Genomic DNA, 18,248 nt, shown 5'->3' on the forward strand with positions numbered 1-18,248 from the left:
ATAGAGTGAATGTCCAGCGTACACTGAGATTTCTTACGGGTTGCTTTTATTATTTATGATTAATAGAATAATACCGCAAGTACCTATCCTCACACGACCCAAGGCACTTACTGGTTGCTTTCATTATTTATGATTTATAAAATAATACCGCAAGCGCCTATCCCCACACGACCCAAGGCACTTACGGGTTGCTTTAATTATTTATGATTAATAAAATAATACTGCAAGCACCTATCCCCACGCAACAAAAGGCACTTACTGGTCGTTTACTTAAATTACTATTAATAATATAATAACGCAAATCCTAATACAACCAGGGGTGGTAACTGGTCACTATAAATATTTAAAATCAATTGAATAATGCAAGCCTCTCAGGTCATGTGGGGATTAGCGTTCACATTATTCTATGTATTGCAAATAATCAAAGCAACCAGTAAGCTTCCCTCGTTGTGTGGGGATAGGTGCTTGCGTTATTATTTTATTAATCATAAATAATCAAAGCTACCAGTAAGTGCCTTGGGTCGTGTGGGGATAGGCGCTTGCGGTATTATTTTATAAATCATAAATAATGAAAGCAACCAGTAAGTGCCTTGGGTCGTGTGGGGATAGGCACTTGTGGTATTATTTTATTAATCATAAATAAGTAAAGCAACCAGTAAGCTCCCCCGGTTGTGTGGGGATAGGTGCTTGCGGTATTATTCTATTAATCATAAACAATTAAAGCAACTAGTAAGTGCCCCTGGTTGTGTCGGATAGACGCTTGCGGTATTATTTTATTAATCATAAATAATTAAAGCAACCAGTAAGCTCCCCCGGTTGTGTGGGGATAGGAGCTTGCGTTATTATTTTATTAATCATAAATAATTAAAGCAACCAGTTAGCGCCTTGGGTCGTGTGGGGATTGGCGCTTGCTTTGTTAATTAATAAAATTTATTATTTATTAAAACTCATGAGGCTGCTTATTGGCCCATTGGGTTGTCGGGTTAAATGGCTTGGCATTAGTTTATTAATTGATTGTGCATGTAATTCTGTCGAGTTATCTGGGTATTTGCGTCTTGCAATACATTGCATATTTGATTTTCCCACAAGTTTGCCAGTCACATTTAGGGAGAACCACTGGCCTCCACCCCCCTCCTATTCAGCTTTTGCATTTTTCTCACTAAGATCTGTTGCTATATATAGGTCCTAGTTATAAAAATGCAAAATCATATTCTCCTTACCCAACACTGAGGCTGAGCAGTGCCTATGTAAGAGAGTGTGCCGATGTTTCGGCGCTGATTTGAGCGCCAATCCATCGTGGCCAGCAGATGAACCATCAGCGTTGGGTTAGGCGGATTTAATATCGGAACTTTTTCCCTAGATCGTATGTATAGCTATACGATCTAGGGAGAATGTTCTGTCGAGCAGACAGCACAGCAGTGAAGGGGCATTGCCAGAGAAACGTGAAAATTAATAATTGTAATATTAATAACACAAGCGCCTATCACCTCATGACCCGGGGCGCTTACTGGCCTCTCTATTAAATAATAAAGTATTAAGTAATAGCACAAGCGGCTATCACCCGATGACCCAGGGCGCTTACTGGACGCTTTATTAAACGATATATATTATAAATTAATAGCACAACGGTTATCAGGTAATAAGTGCTTGTGCTGTTAATTAATATTTAATTATTTAATAGAGAGGCCAGTAAGTTCCCTGGGTCGTCAGGTGACAGGCACTTGTGCTATAAATTGATAAAATATATCGTTTAAAAAAGCGACCAGTAAGCGCCCCGGGTCACTTGGTGATAGGCCCTTGGGTTATTAATTAACCTTTTATTAATTTATACAGTGGCAAGTAAGAACCCTGGGTCATTGGGTGACAGGCGCTTGTGTTATCAATCAACAATATATGTCGTTTAATAAAGCGACCAGTGAGCACCCTAGGTCATTGGGTGATAGGCGCTTGTGTTATTAAAAATTATTTATTTAACAGAGTGGCTAGTTAGCGCCCTGGGTCATTGGGTGATAGGCGCTTGTGTTATTAAAAATTATTTATTTAACAAAGTGGCCAGTTAGCGCCCCGGGTCATTGGGTGATAGGTACTTATGTTATTAATATTTCAATTTTGAATTTCCGCGTATGTCTTTGGCAATAATGCCCTTTCACTGCTGTGCTGTCTACTCGACGGAACGTTCTTCCTAGATCGTATAGCTATATATACGATCTAGGGAAAAAGTTCCGATATTGAATCCGCCTAACTCAACGCTGACTGGTGATGTGATCCGCAATCCCGCCAGCAGTAAAGCAGACGACGTCAGTCTACTTGCGGTCTTTTTCGTGACATTTTTGCTGTGATCCCGCGCAATCCCGCTAGCAGTAAAGCTGTTATTTCCATTTTTGTTTTCGGCACTTGAAACTATTTTTTTTGGTCTGCGTGTTTGTTTACGTCTAGCACAATATGCTTTGTTTACATTCAGAAAATGTCACGAAAAAGAGCAAGTAGACTGACGACGTCTGCTTTACTGCTGGCGGGATTGCGGATCACATCACCAGTGAATCGACAATAGCGCCCCCAACCACGCAACGTTGTCACGTCTTACATATGTAACTACTGGCGGCGATTGCGGATTACAGGCATTACACCCCCAATCTATTGATTGATATCTGGGTTTGTCGAATGGATCGTGGGCCGTAAAACTTCTCCCCTACATAGTGCCATGCTAGTTGACCTTTACTCTGATGAAGTCAAAAGAATATGTTTATTATTATTATTAAACTTAAAAATCTCAAAAAGTAGCAGAACGTTTTTAGTAAAGAACTCCATGGTGCGTCATGATGATGCATTGGTGTTTTACATGTTGACTTATATTTAATTAGTCGAAATAGAAGAATATAGGTGTTTGTTAATCTTTTCAATGCTGATATTTTTTATATTCAAGTAATTGTGTTGTATAGATGCCAATTGTTGTACATCTTCATTACGTCTAGCAAATTTTAATTGTTTAAAATTGACGTCCAAACGATATTCAGCTTCAATTCTTATTTACTTCATGTTAATACTTTGTAATAATGATGTGATTTTCTGAACATACCTGAATACTATGCACTTAAATTTTCATCTTACTGATTTCAACCAAAAATTTTAATAGTATAATTTAATGAATAGAAATGATGTATTACAAATATGAATGTCCATATATACATAAATGTCCGTGTATTCATATATGTGTATGCATATATAAATGGAAATGCACACACACATGGAACTGTTAGACTCATTTAGATACTTAGAATTCTTTGTGCGTCGTTTTAGGGCACTGAGGAGCATGCAGTGCAGTGCAGAATAAGTGTAAACTAAAAGCATGTTTTAAACATTGAATCATGTCTAAACTTGTTGAATGTGAAAGTGATATGGATTGTTCTGATTCAGATTGTGGTGATACTGCTTATGAAGATTATTATAATACCCAGCCTTGGGATAAAGAAAATGACAATGATATAGAAGTTAGTCCGTATCTTAAAGATCCTGAATATGCTGTATATGAATGTTTAAAAGTGGAAGATGTGGAAATACTATTAAATGAGAGTGTTGAGTTGTTGCGAGCTCACTTAGAAATTACTCCATCCATAGCTAAGCTTTTTTTACATTTACATGAATGGGCATTACAAGACATTCTCTTGAAATATCAGGATAGTAAAATAAATTTCACTTGTTACTCAAATTTTAAACTCACTGATTTAATTGAACAATCTTGTAATATTCAATGTAAGATAAGAAATAATATATGTTCAGTTTGCTGCACAACTTTTCCTACAGATAATTTTAGTACATTAAACTGTGGGCACGCCTTTTGTAATAATTGTTGGTGTACACATTTTGAGACTCAAATTCGTCAAGGGGTATCAACAGGTAAATAATTTCAAGTGTAATTCTTCATGCCCACGATTTTTTAATTTTTTAAGTTTTTGGTAATAATGATTCGTCAACAACCAGTAAGACATTCCAAGACCTTATGAATTAGTTGTCGAAATCTGTATAAGCGTACATTTATACGCTTAAACATATCTCCAATTATATTTCTTGTTGATGTTGAGTTTCGAAAATGAATCGTATTTGCTTCCAATTAAACACATTTTCTCAAGATTTCTTGAAGATGTCTTTGAGCCTTCTAATGTCTATCCAAAAGACATTTTTGGGAAATTTTGGAGCAGGGACATTAGAAGTCTACAAAATATCTACTAGAAGACTTGAGAAAATGTGTTTACTGATTTTTTTTTTTTTTAATGGTTTTTATTGGCAGAACATAAGTTACACAGCCATGATATAGCAGCAGACGTGCTTTAGGTAGTAACTGAAGTATACAGATTTTAGCACTATTTTACATTGATATAAGTATGTGAGTAAATAAGTATAATACAATAAGTGCAGGAAATTAGAGCTACATTCGATTAAATTATTATTATAATTTTGTTTTGATTTTGCAATTGAGTCTCTACAATGCCAGTAAATGAAACTAGAGTGGCCAGATTATTGAGAAGAATTAGGAGCTACAATTATGTACAGATGTTTATATTTTGATTACATGCAAATGTCGATGTTCTAAATAAATTTTGAAATGATGTGTATCACATTAAGGTCTATTGTAGAGAGTATTGATTTTTTTCTTTTTTTTTTTTTTTTTTAATAAGTACCTGCTGACGTAGTGTATTTATTTTTTGGCTTTATTGTTAACCATTACACATAGCCTTGTTTCAGTAGGGCACATTATTACATTATTGGTTACATATTAGTGTTGGCTAGATGTTACAGATTTTATATATGGAGAAGTGACCAGGGCCTAAACTCGATAAAATTCTTCATTCATATATTTCTTTTTCGTTTCAAATAATTTAGATTACCAGAAAATTTGTTCAGAGGTACCCTGGTCCCTTTCACATTCACATTGATCGTTATCGACTATTTGGTATCTTAACAGATGGTATTTTGGCGATGCGTGATTAATTGTTGGTCTGTTTGTCGTTGATATAGGCGGTCAATTGCTAAAAAGCTGGACAAATCCGGACATGAACGTATTTGGCTGGACGTGACCGTGAAAAGCCGGATATGTCCGGCCAGAGATAAGTAGGGAGATTGCCATCACGGAAAGACCTTTTTCATTGAAAATCCCCTACTACACTCAGTTACGAGTTTTTAATAGCTTGGTTAGGGTTTTTCCCGTACCAGGTCCGTCTAAAACCTCACGGAAAGACCGAGTTCATTGAAAATCCTCTACTTTACTTAGTTATGAGTTTTTCATAGCTTGGTACGGTTTTTTCCCGTACCACGTCTGTGTAAAACCTACGCTCAAGTATGTTAGCCATGTAAAATCTCCTTCTACTGCGTTAGGTAAGTTTATATGAACACTAAGTACGGTATTATCTCATGTAAATAAATAAGTAATTGAATAATTTTACTCTCATAAAAAAATATTAGCGAGACATTGTAATTTCCAACTCACTAAAATATTTTTAACAAAGTCATCCATGATCCACTTTGAGGTTAAAGTGTGCCGATTTTTCGTCGCTGATTTGAGCGCCAATCCATCGTGGCCAGCAGAGGAACCATGCACACGTTTTCTATTGGCTGGCGGCTTGTAGGCTCGGCTCGTGGGGAGAGGTAAGGGGGGATAAGTGAGGGAGACATGAGAATCCAAATGTGTGCATCAGTGATGGAGAGAGGAGAAGCTAAACCTATATGTATATGCATACAACGGGCTATATATCTATAGCTATAGTTGTACACTGCTTATACGGAAAAGAGCTGTGCGTATTACTTTTCTCGCTTTTCCTCCCTGAAAGAAAGATAAGCTTTTTAAATGCAGTTGATCATTCGTTCAACTATAATAAACAAAAACATAATTGTCAGGTTATTAGCAATTTTTTTTTTCATTTTTCAAAAAATGACAAGCTCAACGCAATTAAAATATTATTTTGCTTTGTTAATAAACGAGCGCCTTTATCCAAATAATCCAGTGCGCTCAATTGTTCTTCACTTTTATGATAAGTGAAATTATTAAATAATAAATTAAGGCGTTCACCACGACACAGTAAGCTCCAATATTTTTTTGAACTAAGTAATGTTATTTATTAATGTACTGAACACCTTCACCCAAACGCCCCATTGCGCTGATATCTTTATTATTTAATTCATTTATTCTTTTTCACCATTATTACATAGCTTAACGGTAGTAATGCGATAAAGCTTCACTAAATCTTAAGCTTCAAAGCTTTATGATAAACATATGTAACTTTTAGTCCTCCCCTGCCATATGCTTTGATAGCTCAGATGGCTAGAGCGTGAACGTATACTTTAGTTTTGAGGCTCCGGGTTCTAATCTCACGCGGAGCAATTTTTTTATTTTATTATTACATCATTACTATAAATGTTTAACCCTTTTTTTTTCATGATTACTTAGGTATTTTGTTTTACCAGTGGCCAAAAAGAAATTTTTAAATTACTGTTTATGAAGAAGTAGTTATAAAAAAAGAAGGTCATTATAGCTTTGTTTGTGGTAATACCTGTAATAAGTTATTATGAAAAAATGCACGCTCTCTCTGTAGTTTTTCCGGGCTTGAGACTGGCACACTAAATGTGGCCACATTACGCACCCGTTTTTTTTTGTTTTTTTTTTAATGTTTGTTGAGTGCTCGACGAATTTATTGAAAATACTACTCTAAGACAAAGTAAACAATGGAAACTACTGATTAAGTAGTACAACGAATTAATAAAAACTGCGATATTTTGTAACTCTTATAATTTGAAGTACTGATTTGTAAGTTAAATTGTTTTCCGAAAGCACTCTAATTATTTCACTATGCAATTATTTTACGACTCGAATTGAAAAATATAATACAATTCTCAGTGACGCATACGTTATGTACATAATTATAAAAATAATAAATATCGTGTAGTGAACAAAATGTTTTATACAACACCAAAAGTTTACATTCTTTTGCACTAAAACAAGAAATTTTTTCTACATGACTTTTTAAGACATACTAATCAATCATTTTTAATGTACAAAAGATAAAAAAAGAAGTATTTTGTTTATAATTTTTAAAAAAAGTTTAAAACTACTTTTTGGAATACTTTCGAGCAACTCAAGAATTCGTTAATCCCATTAATTATAATGCAAACTAAAATATGAAATTTTGCTGTACGATTCTTCTACGATGAAATACAGTACGCTTACTTTATTTAGCACTAGTAATAGAATTTAACATATGTAACTCAACAATATTTTGTTACAAATTATTTGAAAAATAAGATGCCAGAATGATGAAATATTTCCATATTTCTATCACACTTAATTACCTTAAGACTACAAAATAAATATTTACATATATATACAACATGTTATCGATGTTTTACGATTCGCAATTTCTTATTTTTAGTGACAAACTCATTATCTAAATCATGCCTTTTACTGTGATTATGATCATTTGTCTTCCAATAAATTTTGACTAATAACGGCTTTTCTAACGCAAACAATCTGTGGTTGGAACATTTTTTGGTTTTATCAAACCATTCAGGAAATTTCTCATTCGTGTATTTTTCGACAATGTCTTTCAAAGTTAAAAGCCATTTTCTTCGATACCAAACATTTACGTGGTGATCGTTAAAAGCATACAACTGGCAACTTATTATTTTAACAAAGTAATCACTCGCTCTAGTTAAATAAGTGATGCTGAGCAAATTCGGATCTGAATGAGGATATTCCCTTTTTTCTAAATATATTTCGCTGTCACTTAATTGCTCTGTCAAAAGCTTACACATAATTTTTTCACAATCAGAACACCTATTTTTATTAGCAACGCTTTATACACATAGCCACTGAGAAATGTAATCGAATTTTGTTCGAACAAGTGTTTTTCTTCGAAATCTGGCGCTGTACTAGAATCGATTGATACAATTGATTGCATTATTTCAGCAACATTTAAAGGTTCATTAATTTCGTCAACTTCAGCAGAGTCATATTCAGGTAACATAACACTTTCTTCTACATGTGGATGAAAATTTAAATAAAAATTTGATTGTTCACTGTTTTCAGTTGTACCCAACGATGTTGTTTCATTAGTATTTACAGGTTTTGCACTCAATGAAACCGATGAGTGAGTTTCATTTAAAATAATATTACCTTGCTTACTGGTACCAATATCATCGGTTGATAAGACGTGTCTAAAACTTAAACGATACATTCTACAGGTAGGATTAAAATTAAAACCGCATCTTCCTGGAAATTTAGAATAAGCATGTTCAACGCTATCTTGGTTGCAAAGACCTGTCGCGAGCGCAAAGTTAGGAAAATCTGAATTTAAATCTTGATGAAGTAAAGTTAAGGTTCTTACTGTTTATGGTAAACCAGTAGAACAAGGTGGTCTTGAGCGTCTAATAAAAGTTTTACCTGTAGAACTTTTAGTTACAACCACAGTATACCATTTTTCAGACCAATCAATAAATGACTTTAAGCGTTCCAGGATTTCTGGATTGTCATTGGATAAAGGGCGTTTCTATTTATCAACTGTGCGCAAAGAACAACTATTGCAAGCATCTATTACTGCATCTAGCGTCTCGATAAATTATACAGATTTTGCCGCAGTATCAGATGCCAACCTATGAGGATCCTGAGAAGCAGTATAAAAAGCAGCAGCCATTCGACGGCTCAACAGTTGCATAGCTGATTTAACATTCATAACTTAAAAATTGTTTGGTGTGAAATGGCTTTGATTTAAATATCCTAATACGTTTGATGTACAATTATTTGAGTCAAGCTTCCACGTCTCAAGTATATCTCTGAAGTTCATGACAATTTCATCATTTACATATATATACACCTATGAGATCTCAATTGAACAAGCAATCTTTTAATAAGGTAAGGCCAATCAAAAATTACATAAATTTTACGATCATCAAGATGAATAAAAGTTTCTTTTAACGGATAAATTTAGTAATTTCCAAGCAAGTTTTTGATTATTAGAACCCTAATCGCAAACAATGACCTTAACATTCGCTCCTATCTTAAATAAAGCCCTTAATGTTTCCAACAAAATATCATATAATTCTTCGCACGATGCGCCATGTTCATTAAATCCATAAGATAATAATTGGCGCCAAGGATTTTTCGCATTTATACTATCCAAACAGAATAATAACGCGTGATTTGCTTATTTTGATCCCCTTCGATTTTCACCCATATCAACAAACCCTTCAATTAAATCTTGAGCTTTCGAATACTCTTCACCGGATATTATAGACATTTCATCGAATTTCAAAGCGCACACGTGTTCTTCAGGAGGTAACGACGTAAGCATATTATCAAGCATTTGCAATACTACATTCTTTAATCCCGGTAAAACATCGTATTCAGCGACCCACCCTCTAACCGTTGATTCTCCGGCAAACTGCACTTCAAGGTCCCGCAATCGACTGTAACACGCTGCTAAATGATGATAAATAATTTTACAAAGGTTTCTTTCTTCTTCATTATACTCGGTTTTGTCTCGTTTTAATTGCATTTTAATTAAAGTAGTTGCAGCTTTAGAAAGACCTTTGCCTTCTAAGATGTCGTCGATGGTACGAATTTCTGTGTTCATTAAATTTTGGATGGAGTGTTCCTTACGTTCAACTTGTTGTTTTAAATTTTTAACTAATCTCTGGTACTTGGCTTTGTCGTCTTCTAAATCTGCAACTCTTTTCCGGAGTCTAAGAATCATCTGTCGAGCTTTGAGTAAAGTAGATTTTGATTTGATCTTTGAAGAAGTTGTATCAGTTATATTTGAAGAAGAATTAGTTGTATCAGACTTTTAAAAATTTGTCGTTGGAACATTACAAACGTTAGAAACATTGTTGATGCGACTATCAAATTTTTCAGTCTTATTCTCTTGATTGTCCCTCTCATAACTTAATTATTTTTCATTACTCTCAACATCTTCAAAATCCAAAAATAATCTTATACCGGATGGATACGTTACATCGCTTGGTCTTTTTCTGAGAACCGAAATTTCCTCTACTACGTCATTCACGCCAAAAGTTTGTTTACTATTTACAGCAACACTTTGTTCGATATGGAAATCAACTGATGCTTTTTCGATGGGATTAATTTGAACGCCTTGACATTCATTTAGCGATTCTGATGCCCCATCAGCATTAGCTGACGGGACATCAGCATTACTAAATGATGCTGAAGACGCATTGTCAACTCAAGCCGTTGTTTCTGTAAGTGCCGTACTCTTTACTTTAGATCGCTGCTGTGTGTGGGCTACGTGATATTTTTGAATATAATTTTCATAAACAACTTTTGCTTCAGGAGCCTGCCAATGAATAGGAGTACTGTTCCGTTTTAAACTCTTTATTTTACCGGTATTGTCTTTCACTAAATCAGCATCATTAAAATGTCCGTCACAAATTCCCGCAGATCGCTTGGAAGACGGTGCCCAGAATTTCGTTGTAGTGTTATCTGTTATAAGAAATATTTATGGCTGGTACAATCAGTTTCGATATTTAAAATTATTCTTGATTGATTGAATGGCGTCTATCATTTACTTAAATGATAGCCAAAAGTGTAAAAGTATTATCTGAATATTTTAAGTATTTTTTATTCTAAACGGAAAAATCCTACACTTGAAATGATTGTGGATTATATATCTACCCCATCCATGCTGTTCTTAAGCACAAGTCTGCTTTTAAAAACTTATGATGTACTATTAGGATTGTTACGTTCAACTAACATTTAAATTTTTCTGGGAAATATATTCATTAGTTTTAAGAAATTCCGCTTTTGAAGTTATACTTCTGTAGGCGCGTTATGCGTGAGAGTAAATCAACGATTTCAGATTGGTGACCTTGAGAAAATGTGTAATGGAAGTGGATTTTGCATGTTACTCCCTATTGTATTCGTAAGGGCTGGGCGTAGGTGTAGAGAATAAGACACACTTTATGTTATAGTAATTATTAATTATAGGTAAGTGTAATGGTAAGTACAGAAATGTGTAAGGTAATGCGCTCCCGTTCTCGTACTTGTGAGGTCGTATATTGGACTGACTTCTCTTAATCGGCTCGAGTCTCTCGGACCCTATATCTCCCGATCTTGCCCGCTCGCTATCTATCCTCGTTGCTCACTCGCACGCGCACATGACACACATACACATTGCAGCTATCGCACACGCAGTACACGCACATATACAACACTTCCCTCTGTACAAAAAGAATGCGCGTGATGGCGTCTGGATACAAATAATTCCAATTAATTAAAATTACATTCATAGTCCCTCAAATACACAGGTGCTGTTCTGTATCTTTGTGGACGACTTCCAGCTGCTCCTGTTGTATCCAAACTCAAACCTCTACCTCGTCCGCGGCTTTTTCTATTGTTCCCGGTAGGTTAAGATCCTGCTACAGGTACAGCTCCTGGGGCTTTATTGGACGATTCTTGTTGGTGAGAGTGTAAATGAGGAGAGACCTCGATCATTTCTTCGAACGGTACAAAATGATCGAAATCCCAGTTCGGCTCATTTGTCTGCTCGGTGGGTGGGGCAGCTTGTAATTGGTCGACGTGTCTATGCCATACTCTGCCGTCCTGTAGTAATACCTCGTAATGCAAATGTCCAACGCGTTTTTTTATGTTACCTATTTGTCACTTTTGCTTGCCGTAATCTCTAGCGATCACTCTTTCACCCACTGTAAAAAAATTACATTCGTTACCAGAATGAGTGCATTCAGTCACGTTAATTTCCTTTCTCAATAAATCTAGTTTACAATTAATACGCCGGTTAAACATCAATTCCGAGGGAGATTTCCCTGTTGTAGTATGCGGTGTGATTCTGTATTGAGCAAGGATTATTTGTATTTTTGTTATTAACTCTTTGTGATTCTTTTCTTTGGCTATCGATTTTTTTATTGTCTGAATAAAACGTTCCGCTTGGCCATTGCTGGTGGGATGGTACGGTGCCGTGTATTTATGCTCTATACCCAATTCTTTCGTAAAGTCTTGGAAGGTTTTTGATATAAAAGTCCGACCGTTATCTGAAACAATGATTTGCGGAATTCCGAAAATAGCGAAAATTTCTCTCAATTTATTGACGGTTGTTTCTGCTAACATATTTTGCATTACGTGAACTTCAGGCCATTTTGTATACGCGTCAACTAAAATAAATAAAAAATAATTCAGATACAGTCCCGCGAAATCGATGTGTACGCGTTGAAAAGGTTCAATTGGTGGCTCCCAGATATGTAATTCTACTTTTCTTGGATTGTTCATTAATAATTGACATTTGGAGCAAGTTTTTGCTAATTTCTCAATGTCTTGATCTATTCCTGGCCACCAGATGTACTTACAAGCGAGGCTTTTCATTTTAACGATGCCAAAATGCCCTGTATGTAATTCTTTTAGTAATGTGTAACGCAAACTTTTGGGTATGATTACTTTGTGACCACGTACTAATAATCCCTGCTCTAACGCAAAATCTTTAGACTCTACACCCCATGTATCTTTACGAGATAACTCAATGCCTTGTTGCAGAGCCGTATATATTTTATTCAAGTCTGGCTCGTTTTTTAATGCCGTTTTAATCATCTTCGCGTCTACCGGTAAATTTTGTTTCTGGTCAATAAAAAATGCATCTAGAACATCAATGGTGTTATTGTTATCCTCTTTATGATATACGGGCAGACGCGACAAACAATCGGCGTTTCCGTGTAGATCAGAGCGCCTGTAAATAATATCAAACTGAAACCCACGCAAAAATATAGCGTAATGTTGCATGCGCATTGCGCTGAAAACCGGCAGCCCTTTGCTGTTAGAGAAAATTTTCGTCAAAGGCCTGTGATCCGTAATCAAAGTAAACCTTTTCCCAGATAAATATTGGTACAGGCGTTTAACGGCAAAAACTATCGCAAATGCTTCCTTGTCAATCTGACTATATTTGCACTGCGTTTGATTCAGCTTTTTCGACACTTACTGAATCGCGCGCTCTGATCCATCCGGGTATCGATGGGACAGTACCGCTCCGACTCCATAGGGACTCGCATCTGTTCCCAGAATCAGTGGGAGTCCGGGGTCGTAGAAAGCCAGGCACTTTTCACTAATAAATTCCTCTTTCGCTTTGATGAAGGCTTCTTCCTGGCGATCGGCCCAAAAGAGGTTCTCTCTTAAAATCGGTAACGTATATATTTAACACAAGCGCAATATCACCCACACTCACTCTTACCTTCATATAGCCAAGCACTCCAATACTTGATTCGCAAAAAGACACTAACCGCAATTTAGTTTTACAAAGCGCATCGTATTTATTTAACTTAAACGCTTGGTCCTTATGCATTAATGTGACGGCTGCTCCGCTGTCCACTTCAAAGGTCACCGGATTGTCGTTTACGATGAGTGTGGTTTGATATTTCTTCCTGCTTGCTGCGTGTTCCGATAAAAGGTCCGTTACGTTGAAAATGTCTTCAACTTCAAAAGAATTTACTTCATCACATTCGCTTGAACTTTGTCCACTGGATTCCTGTTGCACTTCATGTACTGCATTTCTTTTTTTAAAGCATGCTTTTTCAACATGTCCTTTGTTTTTACAAAAGTTACATATAATATTCGGTGGGAGTTTACAGGCATTTGCTTTGTGTGGCCCCGCACACTTAAAACAATAAATTTTACTATGAGTCATCGATTTCTTGTATACAGGATTTGATGTACCTTTGGGTATGTTCTTCTTAGAATTCTTACTTGCTCGTGTATTGTAGTGTAAATAGTCCACAGAGCTAGAGCTTTGTTGGAGTCTATTTGTTTCCTTTTCCGATAATTCCATCGCCAAAGCTGTTTGCATGGCTCTGGTGTAGGTCAACTCTTTGGTTTCCAATAATCTGCCTTGTATACGTCTGTTAGCTAGTCCGTATACTAGTTGGTTGCGTAATGCGGTGTTTTTGAAATTTCCGAAATTACAGGTGATGCTTAGCTTGTTTATAGCGTCAGCGAAAGACTGTATGTCTTCGCCTGGTTGCTGTTTCCGGGAATTGAATTTAAAGTTTTCAGCAATCTCTAAAGCTGCAGGCTCGTAAAGGTCTTTTAGAGTGTCTTTGATTTCTTGGAAAGTTTTAGCGTATGGATCATCACTTCCCAAATGGTCTCCAAGCTTATTGTAAGCTTCTTCGCCGATGTAATGCAGGAGGTACGCTGCCTTTTCCGTTTCTTCAATTTTCATGATTCTTAGTGCGCCCTCAAACCTTTGCAGCCAACGGCTCCATATCGATGTATCGGGTATGAAAGGTTGAATCGGCACTTGTATCAGTTTCAATGTTCCCTCTGTACTTGTACTGGATGTATTTCCTTCGTTCGTCATTGTAATGACTTCTTACTACTTGCACGTATATGAGTAAAGATTTACTTTGTATGTATGTATGTAAGCACACTATAACTTGTGCTGTGGCGTATGTATGTAGGTATTGAATTTGTAAGTAAAGGAACTTTTTATTACTATAAAAAAAACTTATACCGACTGCGCCACTATTGTATTCGTAAGGGCTGGGCGTAGGTGTAGAGAATAAGCCACACTTTATATTATAGTAATTATTTGTTATAGGTAAGTGTAATGGTAAATACAGAAATGTGTAAGGTAGTGCGCGCCCGTTCTCGTACTTGTAAGGTCGTATACCGGACTGACTTCTCTTAATCGACTCGAGTCTCTCGGACCCTATATCTCCCGATCTTGCCCGCTCGCTATCTATCCTCGTTGCTCACTCGCACGCGCACACGACACACATACACATTGGAGCTATCGCACACGCAGTACACGCACCTATACAACACTCCCCCTTCACCCCACCCCCTTTGACATACTTCCGCTTTCATTCACACCATACAACACCTCAGAAAATAGTTTCCAAAAAGATTTGAATCTCTGACCTCCTGCACACTAGCCGAGGCCCTCGCCCATTCTGCTATGAGCGCTCCCGCTATTGCAAATTCAATTACTTATACTTATGGTGCGGTTCGTCATTTATTTTAAGTGTATTTTTGATTTTTTTAAAGTTTTGATTACTGTTTATTAGTTAATATTGTTTGTTTATAAATTTTTTTAATGAATTAATAATTTATTTTATAAACTAAGTTTTTTTGTAAAATGTTTTAAAAAACTTAAAAATTAGTATATTTCAGCAGATTAGCTTTCTTGTATATAAAAAAATTTTTATTTATTTATTTTTAATTTATGACTTGCAATACATGTAATTGCTTATACGATTTTTACATATTTTTTGAACATTTTTAAAAATTAAAAAAAAAATTTTTGTATACTATAAATACAGTAAATTATTTTTATTACGTTTTTTTCTTTTACAATTTTTACTTTGAGATTGAGGTGATTTTGTGTCTTACGGACGTACATCACATAGTTATCGAGAGAAAAGTTCTGAAAGATGAGAAGAGCGCAAATATATGCAGCAACACTGGCAGTTATTTTTCTCATATGGAACACGAATTAAGCCGTGGCGAGTGTACATAACAACTTATAACGTACAGAAATACACACGAAAACACACATCTGCATTTGCCGTATCACCAAACTACTTGTCATTAATTAATATAAGCACACATTTACATCTGTAATCAAGAAATACCTGAATCTGTAATCCAAACAGATTGTCGCTTCTTGTCTGCAGGGAATCGACCCAACATATGTCCATTGTGAAGGCCGTTGTGGCAGTGAAAATTTTGGCACCTTGCATAAACGCTGTTGTTTTCCATTTTTCTGTTTTACTCACTTTAACTATAACAACAAGTATATACAACGGCAGGAAAATGTTACACAGTCATAAAACACAGCAAGAAAATAGCAGGTATACTAAACGCATGCATTGTGGAAAACAAAAAAAAACAAAAAAATGAATGTCAGAAAGTAAACGTAATTAACAATCTCCCTGCTAAGATAAATCTCCTATGATGAAGTATAAACGTCTTGAGGTGATCGTTGCCAAAAACGGCATAACACTGAATACTAATAACTAAAAATTAGTGTCACGGTAATATATGATTAATGCTAGAAAACTCTCTAAGCAAGACTGATTCACGCCATCGACAGCTCCGTCAATCAGTATTATAAAAACAAAACAGACGCGGTTGAGAAAAAAACTACAGCGCTGTGGGTAGTAACGCTAGTATTGTTATATATATATACATACGGTTGGCACCGAGCAGATATGAAATGTCTTGTATGCTTTTTTAAAATTGGCAAGGAATAACTGATAATGCTAATTTATTTTCTAGAAACTTGAATTATATACAGAATTAAAAAATTAATTTTAATAACTTGACAATTATGTTTTTGTTTTTATAATTGAATGAATTATACACTGCACTTAAAAAGCTTTTACTTAATGCACCCAATGATTTTTTTAGCCGTGAATGGAAAAAAAATTTTCTTGGATCATACACAAATATTGAAACAAATAAAAAAATCTTTTTGGTCACTGGTTAAACAAAAAACGTTAGTAATTATGAAAAACAAGTCTGGAACAGTTAAAGTAATGTTGTAATAATAAAAAAAAAAAAAAAATATGCATCGAGTGAGATTAGAACCCGGAGCCTCAAAACTAAAGTATACGTTCACGCTCTAGCCATCTGAGCTATCAAAGCATATGGCAGGGGAGGACTAAAAGTTACATATGTTTATCATAAAGCTTTGAAGCTTAAGATTTAGTGAAGCTTTATCGCATTACTACCGTTAAGCTATGTAATAATGGTGAAAAAGAATAAATAAATTAAATAATAAAGATATCAGCGCAATGGGGCGTTTGGGTGAAGGTGTTCAGTACATTAATAAATAACATTACTTAGTTCAAAAAAATATTGGAGCTTACTGTGTCGTGGTGAACGACTTAATTTATTATTCAATAATTTCACTTATCATAAAAGTGAAGAACAATTGAGCGCACTGGATTATTTGGATAAAGGCGCTCGTTTATCAACAAAGCAAAATAATATTTCAATTGCGTTGAACTTGTCATTTTTTGAAAAATAAAAAAAAATAAAATTGCTAATAACCTGACAATTATGTTTTTGTTCATTATAGTTGAACAAGTGATCAACTGCATTTTAAAAGCTTATCTTTCTTTCAGGGAGGAAAAGCGAGAAAAGTAATACGCACAGCGCTTTTCCGTATAAGCAGTGTACAACTATATCTATAGATATAAAGCCCGTTGTATGCATATACATATAGGTTTAGCTTCTCCTCTCTCCATCACCGATGCACACATTTAAATTCTCAAGTCTCCCTCACTCAACTCCCCTTACCTCTCCCTGCAAGCCGAGCCTACAAGCCGCCAGCCAATAGAAAACGTGTGCATAGTTCCTCTGCTGGCCACGATGGATTGGCGCTCAAATCAGCGCCGAAACATCGGCACACTCTTTAACATAGGCACTGGCAATCTCCCTACTTATCCCTGGTCTGTCTAAATCCGGATACCTGGCAACCCTAGTCGCAGTCTAAACGCGCAGTACGTTAGTTGAGACACGACGTCCAAATGGGACGGTCGTTGAGTAGCGACGTCAAAAGAGAACGGTTGACTACGCGTGAGCTCGTAGAGGCAGCGCGAGGGGCAGACAAGCTGGATGCCAACTGCTTTGTGCCTCTACGTGCAAGAGTCGCTTATTGTATCTAATTAGAAAAGTGTCATTTAACAAGTCTTTAGTTTAACCCTATTTCCTGTTGGTTATTTCTGCATCCTCGCTTTCTGACCCCGCACTACCTGTGCCACTCTGCTGAATTGGCTCGGTGAAGCCGATTATAAAACATCACTGGCCGCACTCATCATCATTGAAAAAAGCTAAGGGCGTAGCAACCAAAAAGTGGCTACGAGAATATAGGAAAAAACAATACAACCAGAGAGACGTTATTAGCGTGTATTGAAATTTATTCATACAGAATTTTTACATAGACTCATTAGTATCGAATTTGACATTGTGTATTGTGTCGTAAGTTCAAAAGTGAATGAACTTGTAAAAAAAAATATATGTGCCAAAATAGTAAGTTAAAAAGGTTTAAAAGCTCGAAATTAACTATTAATGAAAGATTATTTTATTATAGACATAACAGTATTAATCATAACAGTTTCACTAATTTTAAGTATGCTGACAGATTTGTTAACTTGTCAAATGCAACATTTACCAATAATGAAATTACTCTTCTTGGAAAAGGTTTAAAATTTAACTTCAACGTCGATGACTACATTCATGTAAA

The 18,248-nt window shown here is 35.7% G+C and overlaps 1 protein-coding gene across 1 annotated transcript in view; it reads left to right on the top strand.

Moving 5' to 3' along the window:
- The first annotated feature begins 2,673 nt into the window (after positions 1-2,673).
- The window catches only part of ari-2 (E3 ubiquitin-protein ligase ari-2), a 338,226-nt gene continuing 322,651 nt past the window's right edge, over positions 2,674-18,248 (top strand). Inside the window, exon 1 of the mRNA XM_089592306.1 lies at positions 2,674-3,894. Within this exon, the coding sequence (XP_089448432.1) occupies positions 3,366-3,894 (529 nt within the window). The 5' untranslated portion in view covers positions 2,674-3,365. The remainder of the gene's footprint in view (positions 3,895-18,248) is intronic.

This window comes from Copidosoma floridanum, unplaced genomic scaffold, assembly GCF_036245765.1.
Source record: "Copidosoma floridanum isolate Cflo_tuat_1 unplaced genomic scaffold, Cflo_Japanese_pri ptg000016l, whole genome shotgun sequence".
NCBI lineage: Eukaryota > Metazoa > Arthropoda > Insecta > Hymenoptera > Encyrtidae > Copidosoma > Copidosoma floridanum.